At 43.4% G+C, this 23,037-nt stretch overlaps 1 protein-coding gene across 1 annotated transcript; it reads right to left on the bottom strand.

Moving 5' to 3' along the window:
• Positions 1-4,602: 4,602 nt before the first annotated feature.
• Positions 4,603-22,855, bottom strand: LOC140702079 (uncharacterized). The gene is made up of 4 exons (XM_078386939.1): positions 22,579-22,855; positions 22,242-22,371; positions 7,104-7,264; positions 4,603-4,645 (listed from the first exon to the last, which is right to left on the bottom strand). Exons 1-4 carry the CDS (start codon positions 22,581-22,583, stop codon positions 4,603-4,605), a joined length of 339 nt encoding a protein of 112 aa, XP_078243065.1. The 5' UTR covers positions 22,584-22,855.
• Positions 22,856-23,037: the final 182 nt, after the last annotated feature.

Genomic DNA, 23,037 nt, shown 5'->3' on the forward strand with positions numbered 1-23,037 from the left:
ATCTAAAACAGTATCAGAAAAGGTATGAGTCACACATTGTGCACATGATGAGTGATGCAGTCACACACCTGCTTGATTAATGCACTTTGGCTGAAATCTCATAGTACTAGAGAAGGCCCACTGAATCTGTGGGGGTTTGGTGATTCGATTTCTTTGTAAGTTCCATCGATTCAATGAGCCTACTCTAGTTGCATCTTACGACTAGCTTTTAGACTTTGCATTCATAAGCCAGCACTACTAATGAAGAAGAATACTTTTGTTCCACAGCAGACGGATCCTGAAACGAGGGATGAATACTATTCTGGTAGAGCAGGGGTTCCCAACCTTGGGTAACCCAGGCATTCTCAGACTGCAAATCCCACAAACCCCAGCCAACACAGCTGGTGGTGAAGGTTGGGGACCCTGTGTTAGTGTATGGTGTTGCCGCACTGCAGGTCCTTCAGTTTCTCACTGAAACAGCTCACCCTGAAAAGGATATATCCAAATGCTCATAACACAGCTGAGGCCCCCAGGGACCTGAAGACTATGCCTCATCCTCCTGGAGCCGCAGTAATTAACTCTTAGCCTTCAGAGGCTTTCTTCCAGGTCCTTCAACTCTCTTCGGTGAACCTTTTCCTAAGGGGAAGGGAAAAGGGACATTACACTCTGAAGCAAGACTGGCCTCGCCATTAAGGAGAATGATGGAATCACCCTCAGGCAGATGATTCTGAGTGTCATGCAAGGCCAGGGAACAGCTAATTATTTAATTAATTACAGCCCTCTCTTTTTTTTTTTAACTGCCAGACAGAGGGAGAGAAGCTTGTGAGATTTTTCTGCCTCAGATGCTAAAACCACACATCTTCTTCTAATCTTGATGAGGTGTGTGGTGTGTCTGTGCTGTTTCTTCCTCTTTTCATCTTGGGTTGGCCTTGCCTCATTGGAATTTCTTATATATATATAAAAGAATATATATACAGTGGTGCCTCGCATTACAACGTTAATTCGTTCCAGCAAAATCGCTGTAGAACAAAAACGTCATAATGCGAAAATAAAAAGCCCATTGAAACGCATTGAAACCCCTTCGATGCATTCCAATGGGCTGGAAACTCACCGTCCAGCGAAGATCCTCCATAGGGCGGCCATTTTCATTGGCTTTCTTGCGAGGAATCCATCCCAGAAAACAGTGGGGAGCCATTTTATTTACTTGGTGGCCATTTTGAAACTGCTGATCAGCTGTCTGAAAATCGTCGTTTTGCGAAGAATCGGTTCCCAAAGCAGGGAACCGATCATCACAAAGTGAAAAAAGCCTATTCAGACCGTCGTAATGCGGGGCAATCGTAAAGCAAGGCACCACTGTATATTCTACCTACATATATATATGAATGGGAAACCTGAGTTAAAATCTGCCCAGCCATTAATTTTACTGAGAAGACATCAAGCAGTAATTAACTCTTAGCCAGAGCTTGGAAAGTTATTTTTAAAATTATTTTTAAATACCCTTTATTTTGGGTATCACAGTTTTTAAATGCAACTTTTCTAAGCACTACTGTTAGCTTAACCATACAGGCTGCCCTGAGGAAAAATGTTTGAGGGAAGAAATACATCATCTTCTAAGTTCACTTCCACTCTCTTTCAACTGAGATGGCACTTTTACCTCTCAACTGATATATGGTATTTGATCCTTTCAGGCTTCTGGCAGCTTAACTAAGAACATGAGATCACATTAACTTATTTTAATTCTAAAATACTGCGGAGATTATCCTTCTAGCTCTACATTAAAGACGTGTTATTTCTACAAAAGATGTTGCATGTCTATCTACTGTCTCTTGTGTTAGTAAATATGGACATGTCACAAGTTAACAGGAAAACAAGGCTTCCATTTCCATTTAAGTATTGTTTATAATTTCAAAACAGACTTTATTTTCCCCCTGTATCTATACTTCTAAATAACATTTCTTGTCACAAGTCTCTAGAAATCATCCTTGCTATGTTTCAGGTGGCAATCTGACTTGCCCATAGCTGGATGGATATTTTTCATCAAATAAACTGTCAGGATTCAAAATCAATTCGGGGCCAGGATTTCAACTATTAGCAATATCCTATATTCCAATTTCCTTGTTATTAACATGATTTTAAATCTGAAATACAGATTGGAGGAGTTATTTTGTGGGGGCTGCAATTCACACCATCCTCCCACCAGCATTTCTTTGCATAAGCAACTTTGCATTCAAGGCTGGTAAAGAAAGATTCACAAAGTGTAACAACATTTTGTCTTTGCAGGGCATAGAGCAATTTTGCATAGCATGTAGAGTTTGTTGGAGCACTTCAGTGCTAAAGAACATGATTGCACATTGCCTGAAATCAGTTAGTTATATGTTATAATTGATTACGATGGTAATGACTGTGATGAAAACAGAATCTTGTGACGCTCATTGGGTCCTCCATAGGCGGGAGAGAGGCATCAAAAGGCCTTGGAGAAATGACATATGAGTCAAACAACCGATGTGGTCCCATCACATCCTTTTACTGAAGTTTACATTTTTCCAGTCTTCTCTGCCCTCTGGGCCTCATGCTGGGTTTCTCAAAGTTTATGGGAGTGGTTCCGCTCACGCTTCCCTGAGCTGTATAAAATCCTTGGTCCAGCCAATGCTCTCCAGTGAAACTTGCATGTCTCAGCCCACTAGGCAGATAGGGGGAGAGGCAGAGCTCACAACTACCTGTTACTCCTGCTGCTGGTCCTCATCTTATGGACATCTTTCCTATACCCAAGGGACCAGATACTGTACTTTTGTTGCTGCTGATGTTACATGCCATCAAGTCACCTCTGAAGGATGGTGATCCTATGAGGGGATACCACCTACTCATAAAGTGTTGCTCTGCAGCCAGTGGTCACCCCCAGGAAGGGCTCCAGGTAATAGTGCTGAGCTTTGCATCTCCAAATTGAGTGCTACCTCCTCCTCTCCAAGGTGCACTGTCCCCACCCCCACATCTTCCATCAGAAGTCCTGAAAATCAGAGCACCAAAAATTTTCATGTTGGTTCTACGAAGAATTGCATGCCACATAGGATCTCATCTCTCCCTTTTCATGAATGAAGCAGTACACAAAATTCTGCTGCTAAATTACACTACTGCAGGCCCATTAAATTTAAGGAGATTTGGCAAGTCAACTCTTCCATATGTTCCATGGATTGAACTGCTGGATAGGGAGTTTGACTCCCCACTGCACTGCCTTGATAGGGGCTGGACTCGGTGATCCATAGGGTCCTTTCCAGCTCTGCAGTTCTAAGATTCTTCTTCTAACTGCAATCTATTTTAGCATATTAAGTCACAGGCTCATTTCAATAAATGGAATCTATGGAGGAGTTGATTCGCTAAATCCCCATTGATCTAATGGGCACACTCTAGTGTGACTTACTGCGCTAAGCAACAAGGTTTTAGCCAGTGTGTGAGACAGTGATCGGAGGACTGAATTGAATGTGCCATTAGAAATATATCTTACCTGACATATTTTAATGCAAATATATCCTCCTGTAATAGAGATTGTCATATTTTACATGCTTCCTCATATTGCTGTAAATTTTTCTGACAGCACCCATTTTTAAGAGGCATTTTGGAGGATTTGGAAGTATGTTCTGGGATTCCCAGTGTGATGTAGTGGATAGAGTGATGGGCTAGGTCTCTGGAGAACAGGGTTTGAATCCCCACTTGGCCATGGAAATTCACTGAGAATGTGGAACTGGTAAAACCTCAAACATCTCACTTACCTTGGAAGCCCTAGGCCACTATAAGTTAGTTCCAACGTGATGACACAGAACACACACCCAAAGTAAGTTTACAGGCAACACTCTTCTCAAAAAGGTCTGAATTTGCATGCCTTGAAAGGAAACACACACAAGTAGCTTTCTGAGCCTAGGCATTCTCCGTATCAGACAAAATAGCACTGTGTTTTTCCAACATGCTTTAAAAGGTAGGTTCTCCTTTATATTCTTGTAAATACATGCCCTTCCCGGTGTTGTTAGTTCACTTCTTCAACAACACACTGTCTGTTCAAATGCACAGAACATTTTGGGAAATTCTTCCTTTAGGGGAAGTTAGTCATCATCACTGTATCCCCTTCAGCTCAGAAGAGAACCTACCAATACAAAAGCGTAAATTTCTCAGCCACCCAGATGTTTGACTTAGCTTAGTGTGGGTTCCACCTGAGTTCCAGACAAAAAATGGCAGTCAGTTCCAGTTTGGTGTATTTTGGACAGAAAGGAGCAGAGATGGCAGGCCAAAAGAAGCTGTTTTAAAGAGTGTATCAAAAATAGCTCAGGAGTGTAAGCGGAGGGCAGGGGAAATTGACTTCAACTCCCAGAATCCTCTAACCAGCATGCACAATGTATTCTTCAAGCTATAGTCCCCCAAAAGTAACTTTTCCAAGTTCAAAATTAAAGCTGATAGGCTTAAATTCAGCATCTTGTATTGCTTGTTTTCCAAAGATATGTTAACATTTAGAACAGGATGTCACTTAAGGAATACAGGGAAGGACAGCTCAGTCAGAGAGCAGATGAGGTTAGATCTGACTTGTCTTTTCTAGCTCCCACTGCCTGACTTTCTCTGGTTCCCAACAGCATCACCCTTTCAGATCCCTTCCCCACATTCCAGGCTTGTGAAGCACAACAGACTGCAATGTGAACAGATACAGAGAGGAAGAAAAGGAAATTTACATTGATATTAGAAAGACTGAACATTTACACAGTCTGGAGTATTCAGTGGCTGAAATCTTGTTGCTTAATGTTGCTATTTGTACTAGAGTAGGCCTAACGAATCAATGGGGATTTGGTGAGTCACCTCCTCTGTATGTTCTGTTGATTCAAATGTACCTACTCTAGTTGCCATTTAGTATAGTAAGTTGCAAGCTGAGTAGGCTCAATTGAATCAATGGAATTTATAGAAAAGTAGACTCACCAAGTCCCCACGGATGCAGAGGGACTACTCTAGTACAAATATCAATACTAAGCAACAAGATTTCAACCTGTGTGAGATTAAAATGCAGTGGAAAGCAATCTGACTTTAAATAAAACATGTGAATCTCTCTTTTTTTAAAAAAAAGTTATTTCTTTTTAAAAAAGCAGTCAAGCAGGTAAGGGGAGGAGAATGGAATGGAAATAAAGGAGGCTTACATTAATGTAAGCAGAGGAAATCATCCCAGGCCAGTCCTCAAAATATGCTCCAGAGAGCTGGGAGAGTCTGTATAATAAATTTTCAAGAAGGTGTGATGGCTGCAAGGGGAAGAGATGAGAACAAACCTATGTTGTGTAAACAGAAATGTATAATGTGAGATTTCATTCATTTTTGGTAGCAGCTAGAACAAGGTAAACTAAATAATGGAAATAAAGTGAGATGCAACAAATAATAACTGTTAAACAGAGGGCTGAGAGTTCAAATCCCCACTGTGCCTCCTGGAAGAGGAGCCAAACCTGGTAGCCTTGGGCAAGCTATATGGCTGGGACTGCCACAAGAAGAAGGGAATGGGAAACCAAGTATTTTACACTGTACCTAGAAAACCTACGAGGTAAGTCAGAAGCAACCTGATAGCATATGTGTACAGAAATCATGAGATCAGATAGGCCGTGATCTCAAAATTAACAAATACCCCATTTCCTCAAAAGTAAGACAGGGTCTTATATTAATTTTTGCTCAAAAAATGCATTAGGGCTTCTTTTCAGGGGATGTTTTATTTTACAGTCATGTCATCTTCTTCTGGTACCTGCACAAGGGTTGAGGGTGGCAGGGTTTCACTTAACTGGGGCTTATTTTTGGGGTAGGGCTTATATTACAAGCATCCTGAAAAATCCCATTAGGGCTTATTTTCAGGTTGGGTCTTATTTTTGGGGAAACAGGGTAGCTGTCCATGTTAACTGAAGGAAGAAATAGATCATGAAAATTATAGGAGTCATATCTGAAGAATCTCTGTAAAACTTAGTTACTAGGAGATATGTGCTTGTCTTCAAGGGACGTGGTGGCACTGTGGGCTAAACCGCAGAAGCCTGTGCCGCCGGGTCAGAAGACCAAACAGTTGTAAGATTGAATCCACGCGACGGAGTGAGTGCCCGTCGTTTGTCCCAGCTCCCGCCAATCTAGCGGTTCGAAAGCATGCAAATGCAAGTAGATAAATAGGGACCACCTCGGTGGGAAGGTAACAGCGTTCTGTGTCTAAGTCGCACTGGCCATGTGACCACGGAAGATTGTCTTCGGACAAAACACTGGCTCTATGGCTTGGAAACAGGGATGAGCACCGCCCCCTAGAGTCGAACAAGACTGGACAAAAAAAATTGTCAAGGGAAACCTTTACCTTTATGTGCTTGTCTAAATGAAAAACCAATATATATTGTAGGTAGAATATATATTTTGTGTTGCAATTTGGGCATTTGGGCACAAAAAGGTTCACCATCACTGCACTGTGATGCTTGAGGCAGCCACGTCCCTCAAGCAGCAAATTTTGCAGTACCAGTGTATTTTTGCCATCTATCCATAGCATGAATCCTCATGAATTTTAATGTATGCTCATCTCCAAATCATTGCCCATCTCCATTTCCTCAGTTGTGGCACTTTCGTGAGAGGTTGGACTGTAAGCTTCTTCAAAGTGGCATATTTTCTCCCCAATTGTACTCTGCAAGGAGCTGTCCATGGAGTACTGATGGTGTTGATGATGAAGACGAGGCTTGCCAGGTCTCAGAGAATGAGCTGCTGTGCCAAGAAATGGCTGGGCTCTCCTGAATCTCCAGGCCAGGCTGACAAATATCGGGAGCAGTAGTGGAAGGGAAGGAGCAAGTCTTGTTTATTGTTACGGGGTGGCCATAGTGTTTGGGTACCCAACTCCAACCCTCTCCGAATGGCACCAGGGCTCACTGGCTTCCTGTGTCTGTCCAACACGACACATAATATACTTGCTTAGGAGCTCAGACAGGGAACCCACAATGCCTAGCTCACTCCCTCACACATGCATGGAGAAATATTATGTTCCCAATTCCAGTGACATCACAGGGCCCCACACCATGACTTGACAAAGACCCACCCCAGGCATTGGGCCCCAGATATAATGAGGGAATGGGGAAGATAATCCCATGACAGCCCCTGACAAACAAGACGCTTCAAAACCATTCTGGAAAAATTCTTTTATTGCCTTCGGAAAAGAGGCTAAATGGGTATCCTCAGCAGAGACAATGGCCTGGTTCAGCTCCAGCAGGACGCCTGCCTTCTGGTCCCTCGCATCCCCCAGGGGAAGAGGACGCTTCGAGCCCTGCAAGAGAAAGAGAGAGAGAAAAACAACTAAGGGGCAAGCTCGTCCGCTGCCGTGAACCGGCTTCAACCCAGGCGTATCCACCGACCAATGTTCTGGCAACTTCATCCTGAAGTTCCACCTGCCAACATCCACTGGCTTCCACCAGGAATATCCACCCGTTCATCTCTTCCATTCCACTTCTGAAACCCGCCTCCACCAGCTCCTGAATGCTTGGGTCACACTCACGCCCCGGCAACATGCCCATGGAATGCCAGCCAGCCCATTCACACACACATTCATACACACACAGGCACAAACGAGCTGCCCCCCCGACACACACACACACCTTCACTCCACCAGCCATTCACACACATGCCCGGGCTTCCGTTCAATGATATCCACCAAGTTTCCCCAAGCTGGTTTCAGGAGGCTAATGTCCACCACCTGCTTCATCTGCCAACCTCTGCCAGCCTCCGCCTTGCGGCCTCAGCCAGCTTCCTCAGGCAGATTCCACCACCTTCTGTCTGCCAACGTCCACTGACTTCCCCCGGGTCCAACGCTGACATCAGCCAGCTTCAAGCCACGGATCTCCACCAGCCTCAAGCTGTTAACTCGCAAGCCCACTTAGCAAATTCCTCTGCTTTCAGGAGAGAATTTGCCTTGGGCAAAAGGGCTGTGTCCCCTTCGGCCGCTGCCGCTCTCTCTGCCAGACTGCCCTCTGGCCACTGGCCTCCCTTCTGGTCCCCTGCCCTGCCCAGCAAGCCACTTTTATCTGCCAGCAGAGAGGTGGGGCTCTGTGAGGTCACAAAGACCCAGGAAAAAAAGGGGTTGGTTCCCAAGGCAGCACCCTCGGGATTGGCTGAGTCCTGAAGATGATGTCAACAATCCCTCTGATCATGTGATTCACCCACAAAAGCTTGCATTTTGTATGATTTTTAAAAATATTTTTTATTAGTGGCCTATAAATGTATCCCCTGTCACCAATCCCTCTGATTGTTAAATCTCCCCATGTTGGCCTTCTGACAGGATTCTAGGCTGGTGCTCCCAAAAGTTATCTTCCAGCATTTGCCCAAAAAGGAACTTTCCTAAGCTCTGAGCTAGGGGGAAAAATGAAAGTAATAAATGAATAAGGATGGGCACAGTCACACAATGAAGCCTTTGACCCTTTTGGGTTGTTTTGTTGTTGCTGCTGCTGCCGTTGTTTGCCTCTTTTTGGACCTTTTTTTCTTGCCCTTGCCATGAAAAAACTATTATAAGGAGCCCATTAAGAAAAAAACTAAGTATTTGAAACACCAGTATTTTAACACCATCCCTGCGCTATCAAAGATCCAGTACAGTAAGTATTTATTTGTTAATACCGCCCATAGCAAAAAAACAAACATTCAACCCTTGCAGTGCAGGAGCAGTTGTTTTTTCTAAAGTAAAACCTCAGCATTCGGGTTTTAATTGCAGTATTGGCACTCTGAAATAAATAAGTTGATTTTGTGTTGCAGTTTGGGCACTCGGTCTCAAAAAGGTTCACCATCACTGCTATAGATGATGATACCTATGTTCCAGCACATCTGGAAGGCCCCAGGCTAGAGAAGGCTGAATTAAGATATTTGGTTACAACATGCTTATAAAATATGTACCGAACAGAAAAAGAGAGGAAGAATTCCTTAAGTAAATATTATATTGAGTTGAAATAGTTGATTCAGTACAAATTCTAGAGACATCTAGGCTTTGTACTTTAAATAGATCAACTAAACGGCTTTAAATAGATCAAGTCCTAATTCCCAGAGTATTAGTGTAACCTTTTACACATAAGGCCTTCCCATGATTTTGTACATAAGGCTTTTCCCATCTGGAATTAGGAGAACTATTTTCAATAAAATAAAAATTTCCAATCGAAGCAAAACCTTTGTTATAATGGTCAAGCCAATTAGCTGGGAAGACATGTGTTTTGCATTGCAAACTGCCTTCTTTCCACTAATTTACTGGCAACAGCATTGTTGAATTATTGTAGCTGAGCTGTTCATATATTTGGTCTTACTTGTTCATGACAATTGTGACAGAAGTTGGTGCGTCCAGAGCAACTGCTTCCTACAGTGGCTTAGACCGTTTGGGCTTGATTTCACTCAGGGATGTTGGTCAACTGCTCTGGAAGATGAACATCTCAAGATGTGGGCAGAAGGCAAATCCATAGGATTGGTAGGTGCTAGGGTGATTTGTTGTAGATTGTCAAAGGGTTCCACCTCCTACTGTTATAACCATTTCAGCAACTAACAGTGCAATTCTGGCTGGTGAAAAGTATCAGGAGGAACCAGGTCAGTTGACAGCAAGTGACCTAAAAGTGTGCTGAATCGAAACCTCTGCCAGCTTAGCAATGTGGGAACTTCCTTGGGTTTTCTATATCCTGGCACGATGACTGTTTCCATGGATGGGGACATTTGGATCTGGCATCCTACTTTACAACAGAGCCCATCTGAGAGATCAACAAGCAGAAGAGGGTTCCACCTGTTGAAGGAAACTGCTATAGCAGAAAAGGGACTTCTGCTGGCAGAAGAGGTTTGTGCCCACGTCTAACCTTCTACAGCCAGTGTATCTTTGAGTTTGGATTTCATGCTCAAGGCTTTTAAAAAATGTTCTTGGGAATCAAGTATGTCACTCTGTGTGTGAAAGGATTGTGAGCTCCATTCTGGGACCAAAAACGAAATACTGAGCTGAACATCTGTTCAGAGGCACCCTGCTCATTAAATGCATGATGTAACAAATTTAAACCCCATTATTGTCAACATGCCAAACAATGCTATTCTGTTGCATCCTTACAGAGAATGGTTTCACCAGCTTCAGATCTGTCTCAAACCCAAAACTTCAGTTTTGAAAGTAATTGGTGAGAGTTATTGGTGCCAAAGACCTAAACTGGTTACTGTTATAGTTACAATTTTTATAGTAACTTTCAGGGCTAGCCACACTATTAAGTGGATGAAGCGGCTGTCTTGGGCAGCCAATTTTGTATCTCTTGAAAAGGGAGCAAACTGTCAGTTTGCCATCATTATTAATTGGCTTGTTAACTGGTTTGCTTGTAGTGGCCACTGGTCTGGCTTGATTTTTGGACTTTGGCCCTTGTACTTGGTTTACCTGTGTCTTTTCCTCCCTGTAGCCCAGCCTGAAAGACACTCCTCCAGTCCCCTGTTGATTCTTACATGTAACCCAGCTCTTGGTTCAAGACATCTGGGAGCAAGACACCAAGTCATTTTAGGGTAGCTGCCTTCTACACTTCCTGGGTCATGTTAAAGTCATCTTGAAAGGGAGAAACAGGATTCTGTGCATCTCTGAATGGCATAGAGCCCCTATTTTCAAGTTTAAAATGGAACAGACAGCATTCTCCTGTTCTACATGCTTAATAAAAGATTGGGTTTAAGAATGTTACAGGCAACACAATCCCAATGGAACAAGTTACTGTTAGAACCCAGGAGGCAGAAACAGTGAAAACAGTAAAAGGGTACACATTCTGCTGGGATGAGATACTTTGGGGAAAAAAATCAGTGTTTCACGATATGCTATATTGTTGCAAGTGGCTGTTCGATACATGTTCTATGTTCTCACTGGTTAATCAGAACTCCCACCAGGCGAGAAGAATAGGGGTGGGAAGGAGCTCCCCTTGGCCACTCACAATCCTTACTTCCCCCCTACTTAACCTGTCATAGAAAAACATTGCGACAGCTGGCCAATCAAGTTCTGCAACACACTATTTTAAATCAAAGCCTTTTCCTCTACTAAATTTGAGCAGTAGCAAACAGAACTAATGAAATGTTGCCTTCATGGACATGTTGTTGCTGTTGTTTAGTAGTTAAGTCATGTCCAACTCTTCATGATCCCATGGGCCAGAGCATGCCAGGCCCTCCTCTCTTCCACTTCCTCCCAGAGTTGGGTCAGATTCATGTTGGTAGCTTTGATGACACCGTCCAACAATCTCATCCGCTGTCGTCCCCTTCTCCTCTTCCCTTCACACTTTCCCAACACCAGGGTCTTTTCCAGGGAGTCTTCTCTTCTTATGAGATGGCCGAAGTACTGGAGTCCTACCAGTGAGCACTCAGGGTTGATTTCCTTCAGAATGGATAGGTTTGTTCTCCTTGCAGTCCAGGGGACTGTCAAGAGCCTCCTCCAGCACCACAATACAAAAGCATCAATTCTTTGGTGGTCAGTTCTCTTCATGGCCCAGCTCTCGCTTTCATACATCACTACAGGAAAAACCATAGCTTTGACTATGCGGACTTTTGTCAGTAAGGTGATGTCTCTGCTTTTTAAGATGCTGTCTAAGTTTGTCATCGCTTTCATCCCAAGAAGCAGGCGTCTTTTAATTTTGTGGCTGCTGTCACCATCTACAGTGATCATGGAACCCAAGAAAGTAAAATCTGTCACTGCCTCCATATCTTCCCCTTCTATTTGCCAGGAGGTGATGAGACCAGTGGCCATGATCTTAGTTTTTTTGATGTTGAGCTTCAGACCATTTTTCGCACTCTCCTCTTTCACCCTCATTAAGAGGTTCTTTAATTCCTCCTCACTTTCTGCCATCAGAATGGTATTATCTGCATATCTGAGGTTAATATTTCTTCCGGCAATCTTAATTCTGGTTTGGGATTCCTCCAGTCCTGACTTTCACATGATGTATTCTGCAGATAAGTTAAATAAGCAGGGAGACAATATACAGCCTTGTCATACTCCTTTCCCAATTTTGAACCAATCAGTTGTTCCATATCCAGTTCTAACTGTGGCTTCCTGTCCCACATATAGATTTCTCAGGAGATAGATAAGGTGGTCAAACACTCCCATTTCTTTAAGGACTTGCCATAGTTTATTGTGGTCCACACAGTCAAAGGCTTTGGCATAATCAATGAAGCAGAAGTAGATGCTTTTCTGGAACTCTCTGGCTTTCTCCATAATCCAGCGCATTTTCGCAATTTGGTCTCTAGTTCCTCTGCCCCTTTGGAATCCAGCTTGTACTTCTGGGAGTTCTCGGTCCACATACTGCTGAAGCCTACCTTGGAGGATTTTGAGCATAACCTTGCTAGGAATGAACCACACTGGCAAAAAGGTGGCCTTCCTGTTCTTCTGGTACTTCAGAACAGACTTCTGAGTCCCTGTAAGGAGATTGTTGCATCTTTTAAGTGTAAACACATAAGCTAAGATGATCCTAGCCATCAGTTTTGTCAATTATATTAGTATATTATCACTTCTCTCTCTCCTTCCCCTTTGAATCTTCTCATAACATACCCAATGTATTGAAACATCTGAGAACTCTATACATTATATGTCTAATACCATATTGTGTATAAAACTGAGTCTAATTCTAAATGTAATTTTGGGATTAGCACCTACCTTGCATGTAGCAGGTTGCCATTTGTCTTTGGCATCTCCAGGTACAGCTGTGAAAGGCATCTGAAATCCTGGAGAAGCACTGCAGTTGTAGATATGCAAAAGGCAGCGCCCTTGGCGTAAGACATCTTCATTAAATGTTCAAATTTATGTCTCCCCCAAGCAACTATGAGGCACAACATTAGACACCATATTAATAGCACACCTGTCCAGCCTGCCCACTGCCATTCTCTGTTTGTAAGATATATCAGCTTTTCTTTTTCTTTTTCAGGGTATATTCTGAAAAACTGTTGGAAAATTTGTTCAAATAAAAACAAGTTCTAGCATTGTTAGTATTCCCTTCTGCTGTTAAGAGAAGCAAACTCTTGCTTCCTTTTCTTGCTCTAGTTCTAGTTTTCCAATAGTTGAGTTCATTGTTTTGCTTTGTAACATCTAGCTAAAAACACACAACTACTTTTTTTAAGTCTCTGCTTCCATGATTACACTAGTATAAGTCACCATGACAGGATCTGCTGAAATGTGAACTACAGTTGCTACAAGAGTTTTAAATTATAACCTTCAGGGTTGGCTAGAGTGTAATATATAATTAGAGACCCAGTTTAAGCAGACAGAAACTGTGGTCTAATTCTACAGTGAAGGGAAGTTCTCTTGCCTTTCAATTTACTGGGCAGATCTGCAAGTAACATTTGGTACCTCTGCAAACAGTAAGCTTTTTCTAAACCAAGAACACTTCCGTTAGTTACATAAGTCAAAACAGCATATGTATCAACTTTGTATTCATGTACAGCTGGAGAAGTTAGAGGTTGAAAAGTTACTTTTTAATCATACTTGGTTCCTGTTATGTGTTATATAACCTGTTATTAGTTCTTACACTGTTGAATCACCTACTGAATTACTGTTCTCATTGCTAGTCACATTTTAGTTACTTTCTGGTATTTGGGAGAGACTTGGGACTGAAAAGAAAATGGCAAAAAAATGAAAACAAATATTTAAAATGCCTTTAAATGCTCATTAAAAGTAACATTTGAAAGTAACAAGAACATTTTGTTCATTGCCACAACAAAGAACTGTGTTCCAGATTATTGAATTACTTCTGAAATGTGTTATACCATGCTTACAAAAAAAAAACAACCTACAGGCAATTACATTGCTTGTGATTTGTTACAGGATGTGAGAGAAACTTAATACTTGAAGCAATCCTTTGTCTCTCTCCTTCTCCATCTCCTGTATATCCAGTCATTTCCAAGATAATGTTGTAAGTATGCTGAGTATTCAAATCAGTCCAAAAGACTTAACTTTCAGGCTAGTCTAAGAGGGAAATACGAGTAGCTGAAGCATAATACAGGTGGCCTAGTTTCAACTTACTGAATGAATAGGTAAGTGATTTGGAACATCTGGGATCAAGAATTTAAATCCCCATTGTGCCTTGCAGAAGAAGAGTCAGCCTGGGTGGCCTTGGGCAAGCTGGACAATGTCCCAGGGCACCCCCCCAGAAGAAGGGAATGGAAACCACTTCTCAGTTCTCTACATCTAGAAAACCCTGAAAAGAGTCACCATAAGACAGAATGAACTTCAAGACATGTGATTGTTTAAGTAGTTGCAACATACTAATTGTATCAATCAATAATAAAATGCAAAGCTATACTTTTTAAGAAGCGCAACGTTTTTTTCTGTTCCATATAAACCATATGGTAGCTGTTAACTCAAATGACAGAAAGAGCTAATGAGAGATTGAGTACTCTAATGCTCTCTATGTGGGGCTTCCCTTGAGGTTGACACGGAGACTACAGTAGGTCCAGAATGCAGTTGCTAGACTGGTGGTGAGTGTGAGCAAACTCGAACCTGTGGTGTCCCAGGTCAAGTTCAAGGTTGTGGTGTTCATTTATAAAAAAAAAACCTCCACAGTTTAGGACCTTATAGAAACAAGAAAGTAAGTCAAAAGATGAAAAGGTGATCAAGAGCCTCTGAGAATATCAGGGATAGGTAGGAAGGAGCAGCAGCCAGAGACAAAAGGACAGAGTAACTCTTAATGACATCTACTACCAAATCCTTCTGGTATTTGGGATAGACAGGCAGAAAGGGACTATGCAGGTCTAATCTAGGAAGTAAAGAGTTAACCTGCCCTCCTTCTATCCTTTCCTGACTTCTTCCTTTTTCTTACCCTTCTTTTCTCCACCCTTGCTCCACAGGTTTCAACTAGAAAAGGAAGGATGAATGTTATGAGGCAATGGACTGGAGGATCTCAAAGGCTGTCTCATCACATCACTTTACCCTTTGTTTTGTCTCAGGGAGAACTTCCACTTCTCATTACACCTGATCTGGAAATACTTCAGTATTCTTTCTGCCTAATTTGCACATTAAGCAATGTTGGCCAGGAGTCTCACTAATCTGAAAGGATTTTCCCATACTGAAGTTGAAAGTTTAATTTTCTGCATGTAAAATGTTGACTTTGATTAACACTTACTGTATATAAAATATATCGTTTAAATTAACTTCAGTTAAATTGACCAAATTATTTTGGGCAAGGGACGTGACAAAGAAGGAAGCAGTTATGTAAAATATGCCACTATTTCATTTTCAAAACGACTTAACCTCTCTCCCACCCAAAATGCACTTGGCCCCTTTGGGGCTTTCCACACTTTTTCAGGTGCTGCCAATGCGCAATTGAGGTTTTGGTGAAATCTATAATCTGGTTGAAAGCCACTCTGTCTTCCTTAAGCAGAGATAAATAGCAGAAGAGGCACAGACCTGCTGTATTTAAGTTCCTTGAGGGTTGACAGGATTCATTTTGCCTGAAGGGGTGCTGACAGAATTGATGCTGTTCATTTCACCGTTGGGCTACACATTACACTTAGCAATGCTATCTACATTAATGCTTTGGCTCCCAGTGAAAATGGCCAAGAGAATAGTAATATGTGAGTCAGAGGTAAGAAACCTAGATATTGATAGACTTTGGTTCCCATTAGCCTCAGGCATCCTGACTAATAGATGCTGAGGGATGATAAGAACAATAATTTGTCAGCATGCTAAGGGCCATGAGTTCCTCATCCCTCATACAGGTAAATCCGATTGGCTGAAATCCTGTTTAGTCAAATAGCTCATGCGGTGGACCATACCAGGGGCAGCATGACATTTTTCTCATTCATGAAAGGAGCTACCCAGTGTCTCTGTGTACAAGCAGTACTGGGGCAGTCACAATGGAGATTTCCCCCTGCACAATGGCTGGCCCAGAAATCCAGGGGTACTATGACACATTCTGGACTGCTAGCAGTTCATAGGATCTTGGGCATTTATTTTAGTGGGACATGCCAGATAAGTCTATGCACAGGACTAGAACTTAAACATTTAGTGCTTGCTAAAACATTTGTTTTTTAGTTTTAGTTCTATCAAAGGCCTAAAGGAAAACAGTCAGTACAAAGGTATTTGAGATATAGTACAAAAATACTGCACTTCTGACTGATGTTATACATACAGGCTTTCACTATGAATAGTAATTAGAGATGGGATATTCGCATTTGTATGAATCCCATCTTTAATTGTTGTTGTTTAGTCATTTAGCTGTGTCTGACTCTTCGTGACCCCATGGCCCAGAGCACGCCAGGCTCTCCTGTCTTCCATGGCCTCCCGGAGTTGGGTCAAATTCATGTTGGTCACTTCGATGACACTGTCCAGCCATCTTGTCCTCTGTCATCCCCTTCTCCTCTTCCCTTCACACTTTCCCAACATCAGGGCCTTTTCCAGGGAGTCTTCTCTTCTCATGTGATGGCCAAAGTATTGGAGCCTCAGCTTCAGGATCTGTTCTTCCAGTGAGCACTCAGGGTTGATTTCCTTCAGAATGGATAGGTTTGTTCTCCTTGCAGTCCAGGGGCCTCTCAAGAGCCTCCACCAGCACCACAATCCAAAAGCATCAATTTTTCAGCGGTCAGCCTTCTTTATGGTCCAGCTCTCGCTTCCATACATCACTACTGGAAAAACCATAGCTTTCATTATGCGGACTTTTGTTGGCAAGGTGATGTCTCTGCTTTTTAAGACGCTGTCTGGGTTTGTCATAGCTTTCCTCCCAAGAAGCAGGCGTCTTTTAATTTAATGGCTGTTGTCACCATCTGCAGTGATCATGGAGCCCAAGAAAGTAAAGTCTGTCACTGCCTCCATATCTTCTCCTTCTATTTGCCATCTTTAATAGTCATCCTTTAGACCAGTGGTTCCCAGCCTTAGGTCCCCAGATGCTATTGGACTAAAATTCCCCAAGAACATTTGGAGACCCAGGTTGAGAAGAACTTGTTCAGACAACACATAGTATGTTATTCATCCTACTGGAGACAGGTCAGTTGGGGTAAATAGAGAATTTATTTCCCTTAGGTTTAAACTGTCCAGACCAGCATCCATTTACTTCCACTTGCCTCCTTGGCCTTGCCTCTGTTCCCCTCCTACTTAACTCCCAGACTAGCTGCACTCTTTGTGATTGTATGGATATCTGTGGGTCCAATCTGCAAGTCACACTACCATGTTCTGCAATGCTTTGGAGGTGAAGTTAGCTTTTCAAGATTCTGTAGTGCTTCTAACAGTCCATACACAAAGCAAAAATGATTTCCCAGCAGCACATACATTCATTAGCTGAAATCTAGCAGTAAGTTATAACAACACTAGGCCCATAAAACCTGGGGATTTAGTGAGTCTGTGCCATCATAAGGTCCATTGATTCATACTGTGTAGGCCTACTCTAGTTTGTGACTTACTGTTGGATTTCAGCCATTGGATAGGGTACATAATATTACCAGCAGTAAGCCTCTTCTCATATGCACAGAGAAGTCACTAACTTAAATATTTGTTTAAAATATTTGTTGTCTGCTATGGTAATCCGTGTGCTCATGTTTCTGTATCAACATGAGCCTTTGAAAATGGAAGAATGGTACAAGGCTTTCTCTCCTGCGCCACACAGCTAGGCAGGGTTAATTCCTTTCCTACACATGTTACCTTCTTGTGTACTTGAGATACAGAATTTTTTACTTCATTCCTTTTAGGAATTAAATTGACTAGACCACTAGCTGCCTGCAAAAAATTAATCAATAAATTAATTCACAAAATCTATGTGATAGATTTAATATCTTTATTTGGCCAGTTCATACAACAGTCACGGAAATAACTAAGTTTTCAAGATCTCTAGTTATTACATCATTAGACATCCCATTCAATAAGTGATTCAACACCCAATCCAACACTGTATTGCACCAGTTTGGTTGTCACACTATTGTTTTGCTACATCTATCATGCTGCAAAATGTACTGAATTTTTCCGGGGCTTCAGAATGCATGTACTCTACATAGTTAGAGCAGCATGATACCACATTAACTGTCATGGTTTCATCCTATGCAGTCCTGAGATTTGTAGTTTGAGGAGATCCTTAGAAGTTTCTGCTAGTGAGTGTCAGTGCACCCTAAAGTTTAAACTATAGCAGAGAATTCTTTCTCCCCATCAAACTACAAATCCCAGGATTCCATAGTAGAGCCATGGCAGCTGAAGTGCTATCAAACTGTGAACTGTTATAGCAGATGTATTAACTGAATCAGGAAAAGCATCAGATGAAGAAGACATTCCTTTTTTTGAAAAAGGGGCAATCTTTAAATCTTTCAAAGTTCTTTAGAAGATGTTCTTCAGTGAACACCTGACAGCACATCAGATTGAGCTTTCATCTTATTTACTTCATTTCTCCACTTTGTTCTCTTTTGTTCTGCAGCTTGGGATCAGCTAGAACAGGGGTCTCCAAACATTTCAGTATGAGGGCCACAAGAGAGAAGCCTGGGGAAGGGCGGATAGGCTGAGAGAGAGAGAGAGAGAGTTAGGGCAGGGGATGAGCAGGAGACCAAGCCTGTTGCCAGGCGCTGTTAGGGAAGGCGCGGAGGCAGGGGCAGGGTGAGAAAGGTCCTAGAGTCTAGACTGGGCTGGATAAAAAGGCAAAGCAGGTTGGATGTGTCCTGCAGGCTGTAGTTTAGAGACCCCTGATCTAGAAAACAGCAAGCCTTCTTGGTCTTTGTTGCCACACTACAGTGATGAAGGAAGAATGATGGATCATATCCTACTGTACAATTTATTTTTAAAAAACAGAATTGTAATACAACTGAGTCCTGTGGCACTTTTAAGAATAAGAAATTTTATTTGGCATACATTTTTGTGGATTGAACAAGGAAAAAACTGTGTGGTTCTCCAAGATTATACAAATGGCAGATACCTTTGGTGATACCTTTGATTGGACCAATAAAAAAATTAAATTGCAAGCTTTTAAGGAGAAAAATCCCACTTTTTCAGGCTTAGCACAACCCCTTCATGGATAGTGCAGAAAAACTGTAGACAGGAGTCTAAAAACTGATAGTACATGTCTGTGAAAGCTGATGTCAGTCCTCTTGAGGCTGTGGTCTCCAGCCTCCTTGCACCAGTTTGGGATTTTTACCCTCCTCTCTTAGGACCAAAAAGTTGCAAATTAATCTATTATCCCCCCCCCCCACACACACACATTGTCAGCTTTGAAACTAACATTTCTTTTTGTGGACTATCGCCCACTTCTTCAGACATGCAATCTTAGCATGGCATTTGGAAGCTAGATCTAGTGATTTCAGAAGCATTTCCTGCTTAGTCTGTATGCAAAGGACTTCAGGCTATGCTTATGCATACGGGAGCAGATGATACTTCAATCGACCATTAAGAATATAAAACAAAACTAAAACCAAAACCAAATAGCAAGCTTTCGGTGATAAATCATCTTCTTCAAGGCTGAGCATCTAGGTCTTGTGGGGAGTTCCAAACTTATGTGCTGTTTTTAAATGTCCCCGATTCACATGACTGATGGTGTAGAGGTCAGGTTAGCTTCTTAGATGTAAATAGCTGCAGCATGCCCACAAGAACTTGCAATTTGCTTCTTGGGTTTTTTAAAAATATATTCTTAATGGTCAATTAAAGGTATTACCTGCGTTTGTATTGTTTCCATGACCATACTGCCTTCTTCTGTTGTTTCCATTCATTGTAGACTCTGCTTAGGTTTTCAGCTTCCCAGTAACAGATCTATAACAGTGCGATGACAATTTAATGTATATTCTTTTGATAGTAGACCGTCAGAGATAATATATTTAACATGCTCAGAGGCTAACACAATGTGCACTTAGTTTATAAAGGCGCACACCTAAATGTATTCCTGCATACCATGTAATCCCAGAATCCTCTGTATTGCCTTTTATTCCCTTTTAATATGTATGTAATGCTAACTTTGAAGCAATATGCATGTACCTTGTAAGCAATGTAATACTTTACTTCTGATCATTGCAACAGAAATGTAACATTTTATTCTTGAAATGCATATCCTGAAGATTGGCCAGAGAAAGAACAGAGTAGAAGGAGAAGGGGGAACCAATAGTTTACACTTCAAAAGCTACAACATGCTTCACTTGTGAGATAAGCCAGACTACAAGAGGAAACAATATAAGAGTAATATAAGGCCATATCCTCAGCTATCTTCCTCCCCAAAAGAACAACAAAGGGGCCATCTGACTCGAACAGGCAGAGTCATCAAGGACATTTATGAAGACAAATACCCTAGATAGTTGACCCTAATGTGCGAGGAGAAGAAAACAAATCTAGCAACTTGGGTTATTTTACATATACAAAGAAAGTGACATCAACATGGGGAAGGGAGATAAAAGTAATTCAGATGCATTCCTTGCAGACATCTTGACTCCTCAAGAGAACATCTCAATCCTAGGTCAACTGAACACGTGGGCATAACATGGACATTGTAGTCCAACCAATTAGGATAACCCAAGGAACTTCTTTGGCCAATAATCAGGAGAATCCTAAGTCAGGGGTTCAAGGAACCAATCAGGTCAAGACCTCTGTAACACCCTATCCCCAACGCTGTACTTTGAAAACTTATATATTGCTTATGTTTCTATTGTTCCAGGCTCTTCTCTGCTTTTAAGAGATTGGGCCCCAGCTGTGTAATTTAATAAATAATTGGCATTCTATACAGCTGGTTGTCTCGTGTCTTAGTCTGCTGCCTGTCCCTGTTTCATGACACGTGTCAATCATTCAGATTAATCTGCTGTGTATTCTTCAGAGTTTAAAGAACTCTCCACTGCCTCTTAAAAAGTGTATTTTGTCCTGAGAAATATGAAATCGTAGATAACCCAACACGTTACCCCTCATTACTTTCTTATTGACTTAGGAGTGAAATGCAACTCCATCTTTCCCTTCCTGTCGATGGACTGAGGCGCCTAGGAAATTGGGGGGGGGGGAAGAGAGAGAGAGAGAGAGAGAGAGAGAGAGAGAGAGAGAGAGAGAGAGAGAGAGAGAGAGAGAGAGAGAGAGAGAGAGAGAGAGAGAGGTCAGTTCCAGGGCGAAAGGGGCTCCCTTCACCACCCAAAGAAAGAGGTCCAGAGGCTATGGGCAGTCGGGAGCAACTTCGCAACAATAGATGTTTTCCTCCGCTTTCCCTGAGATGGTATCACCCGAACCCCTCATCCCAAAATGGAAGATCCCAACGGATGCCGGCCTTCCCTCTCACAACTTCAAGAGTTGTTCGCTTGCGCGCGCTCTCGCTCTCTCCCTCTCCGTCCCCTCCCCCCCCCGATCCCAGCCCCGCCCCCTTCCTGAGAACGAGAGAGAGAAATGGGGGGAGCTGCGCTCCCTCAGGATCTTTCTCTTTGTGTGCCCGTGAGGGGCGGGGAGAAAAGGGAGCGATAGAGTACGCGCGCGCGCGCCTGTGCCTGCCTGCCTCGCGCGGCCCCGAAAGAGTTAAAAAAAAAAAGAAAGGGGAAAAAAAAACACCCCACAGAAATCCTTGAACTCCGTCAACCGGCCGTGCGGGCGGGCGCGCGAGACAAGAGCGTCGAAGTAGGAGCGGAGCGGCCGCGCGGGTAGCTTTGTGAGGGAGTGGAGGGAAAAAAGAGAAAAGAGAGCGCAAGAGAATAATCTCCTCCCCCCCCCACCCCACATACACACCCGCAAGAAGAAGAGCAGCTGTCGTGGGCGGGCTGTGTGTGCGTGTGTGTGTTGGGGGGGACGGCGGCGGCGGGGAGCGGATAACCCGCGGTGTGAGGCTGGCCCGTCGGGGAAGCGCCCGCCAAGGAGACCCAACGGCGCCCGCCGGGTGCGCGATTCCTGCCTGCCTGCCTGCCTCAGGTCGTGGTGGAGAGAGGCGGAGGGGAGGGAGGGAGGGAGGGAGGGGGTTCGGAAAGTTGTGTTTTGTTATTTGCGGAAGGGGGGGAAAGAGAAAAAAAGCGAGCGGGAGGGAGGGAGTCAGGAGAGGGAGCGGGGTGGGAGGAGGGGAGAGGTCGGCGGCTCTTTTGTGCGCCTCTGAAGCCGGGTCTCCCGGTGGCTCGGGTTTTCCTCTCTCTCTCCCCCCCCCTTCCTTGCGTTCCCAACCGGCCGGAGAAAGAAAGGAAAGGAGGGCCTCCGTTTCGTGAGGAAGCTTCCAGTCGGGGCCGAAAATGGTTCGCATTCCAGACTGGCGGGAGCGAAGCGGGGCCGGGATTTCGGGCGGGCCGTTGGGGGGGGGGAAAGAGAGGCAGGAGACGAATCCCCCAGATGGGAGTCCACGTAGGCGGCTGGTCTTCGTCTCCCCGGCCTCCGGTGTCCCTCCCTCCCCACCTACCTCGCTCCCTCCCGGAGGACTGGAGAGCCGGAGAGGATGGGCCTTCAAGGAAGTGGCGAGGGAGACTGGACAGTCCTCGGTCTCTTGGAGCGAGAAGAGCGGGGTGTGGGGTGGGGACGACTCTTCGGCTCTGCATTGGAACCAGAAAGAAACTTTTCGAGAGTCCGGAGAGTTGTATTTATTTACTTATTAATATTCCTCGTGAGAAAAGCCGGGGCTGAAGCCTGCCTGGAAGTCGCATCCTCTGCCCTGGAAGCCTTTCCCCTTTAATCCCCGACGAGGAAGAGCTGGCAGTTGTCGCTCACTCGGCAGAGGAGACAAGAGGCACCTTACCTACCTCATAGTTATGGTCACTTTCGGCTCCACTCGGAGAACGTTTCTTTTCGCGCATTATGGGGACGAGCCTCAGCAGTTCAAACATGTTAAGGGCAAAAAACGAAAAACAAAACCCTGAGGTTTCATTTATGTGGAGTTCTGCAATTCGCAGGCTGCATTTAATTTCTTGTCTTGGTCTTGGGCTCTCAGAACACATCTGAGATTAGAGTATGGAATTCCCCTGAAATATGTGTCATACAAGACTCACTTTTTTCTCTTTCTTTTTCTTTTTGCAGACAGCTTGTTGATCCGAGTGGATCAGCTGTTGGAAGTCAGTATCCCGTTTTTCCGGATACATTTCTGGAGTGTGGTTTCTCCCTGTGTGTTCTGCTTGCTTTAATGCCGGCGCAGAAGAATAAGTTGGCCAGAGGCGTCTTACAGTCTCATTCTCTCTCCAGGCTGTAATAGGCTTGTGTCCAGG

Source organism: Pogona vitticeps, chromosome 1 (assembly GCF_051106095.1).
Source record: "Pogona vitticeps strain Pit_001003342236 chromosome 1, PviZW2.1, whole genome shotgun sequence".
NCBI lineage: Eukaryota > Metazoa > Chordata > Lepidosauria > Squamata > Agamidae > Pogona > Pogona vitticeps.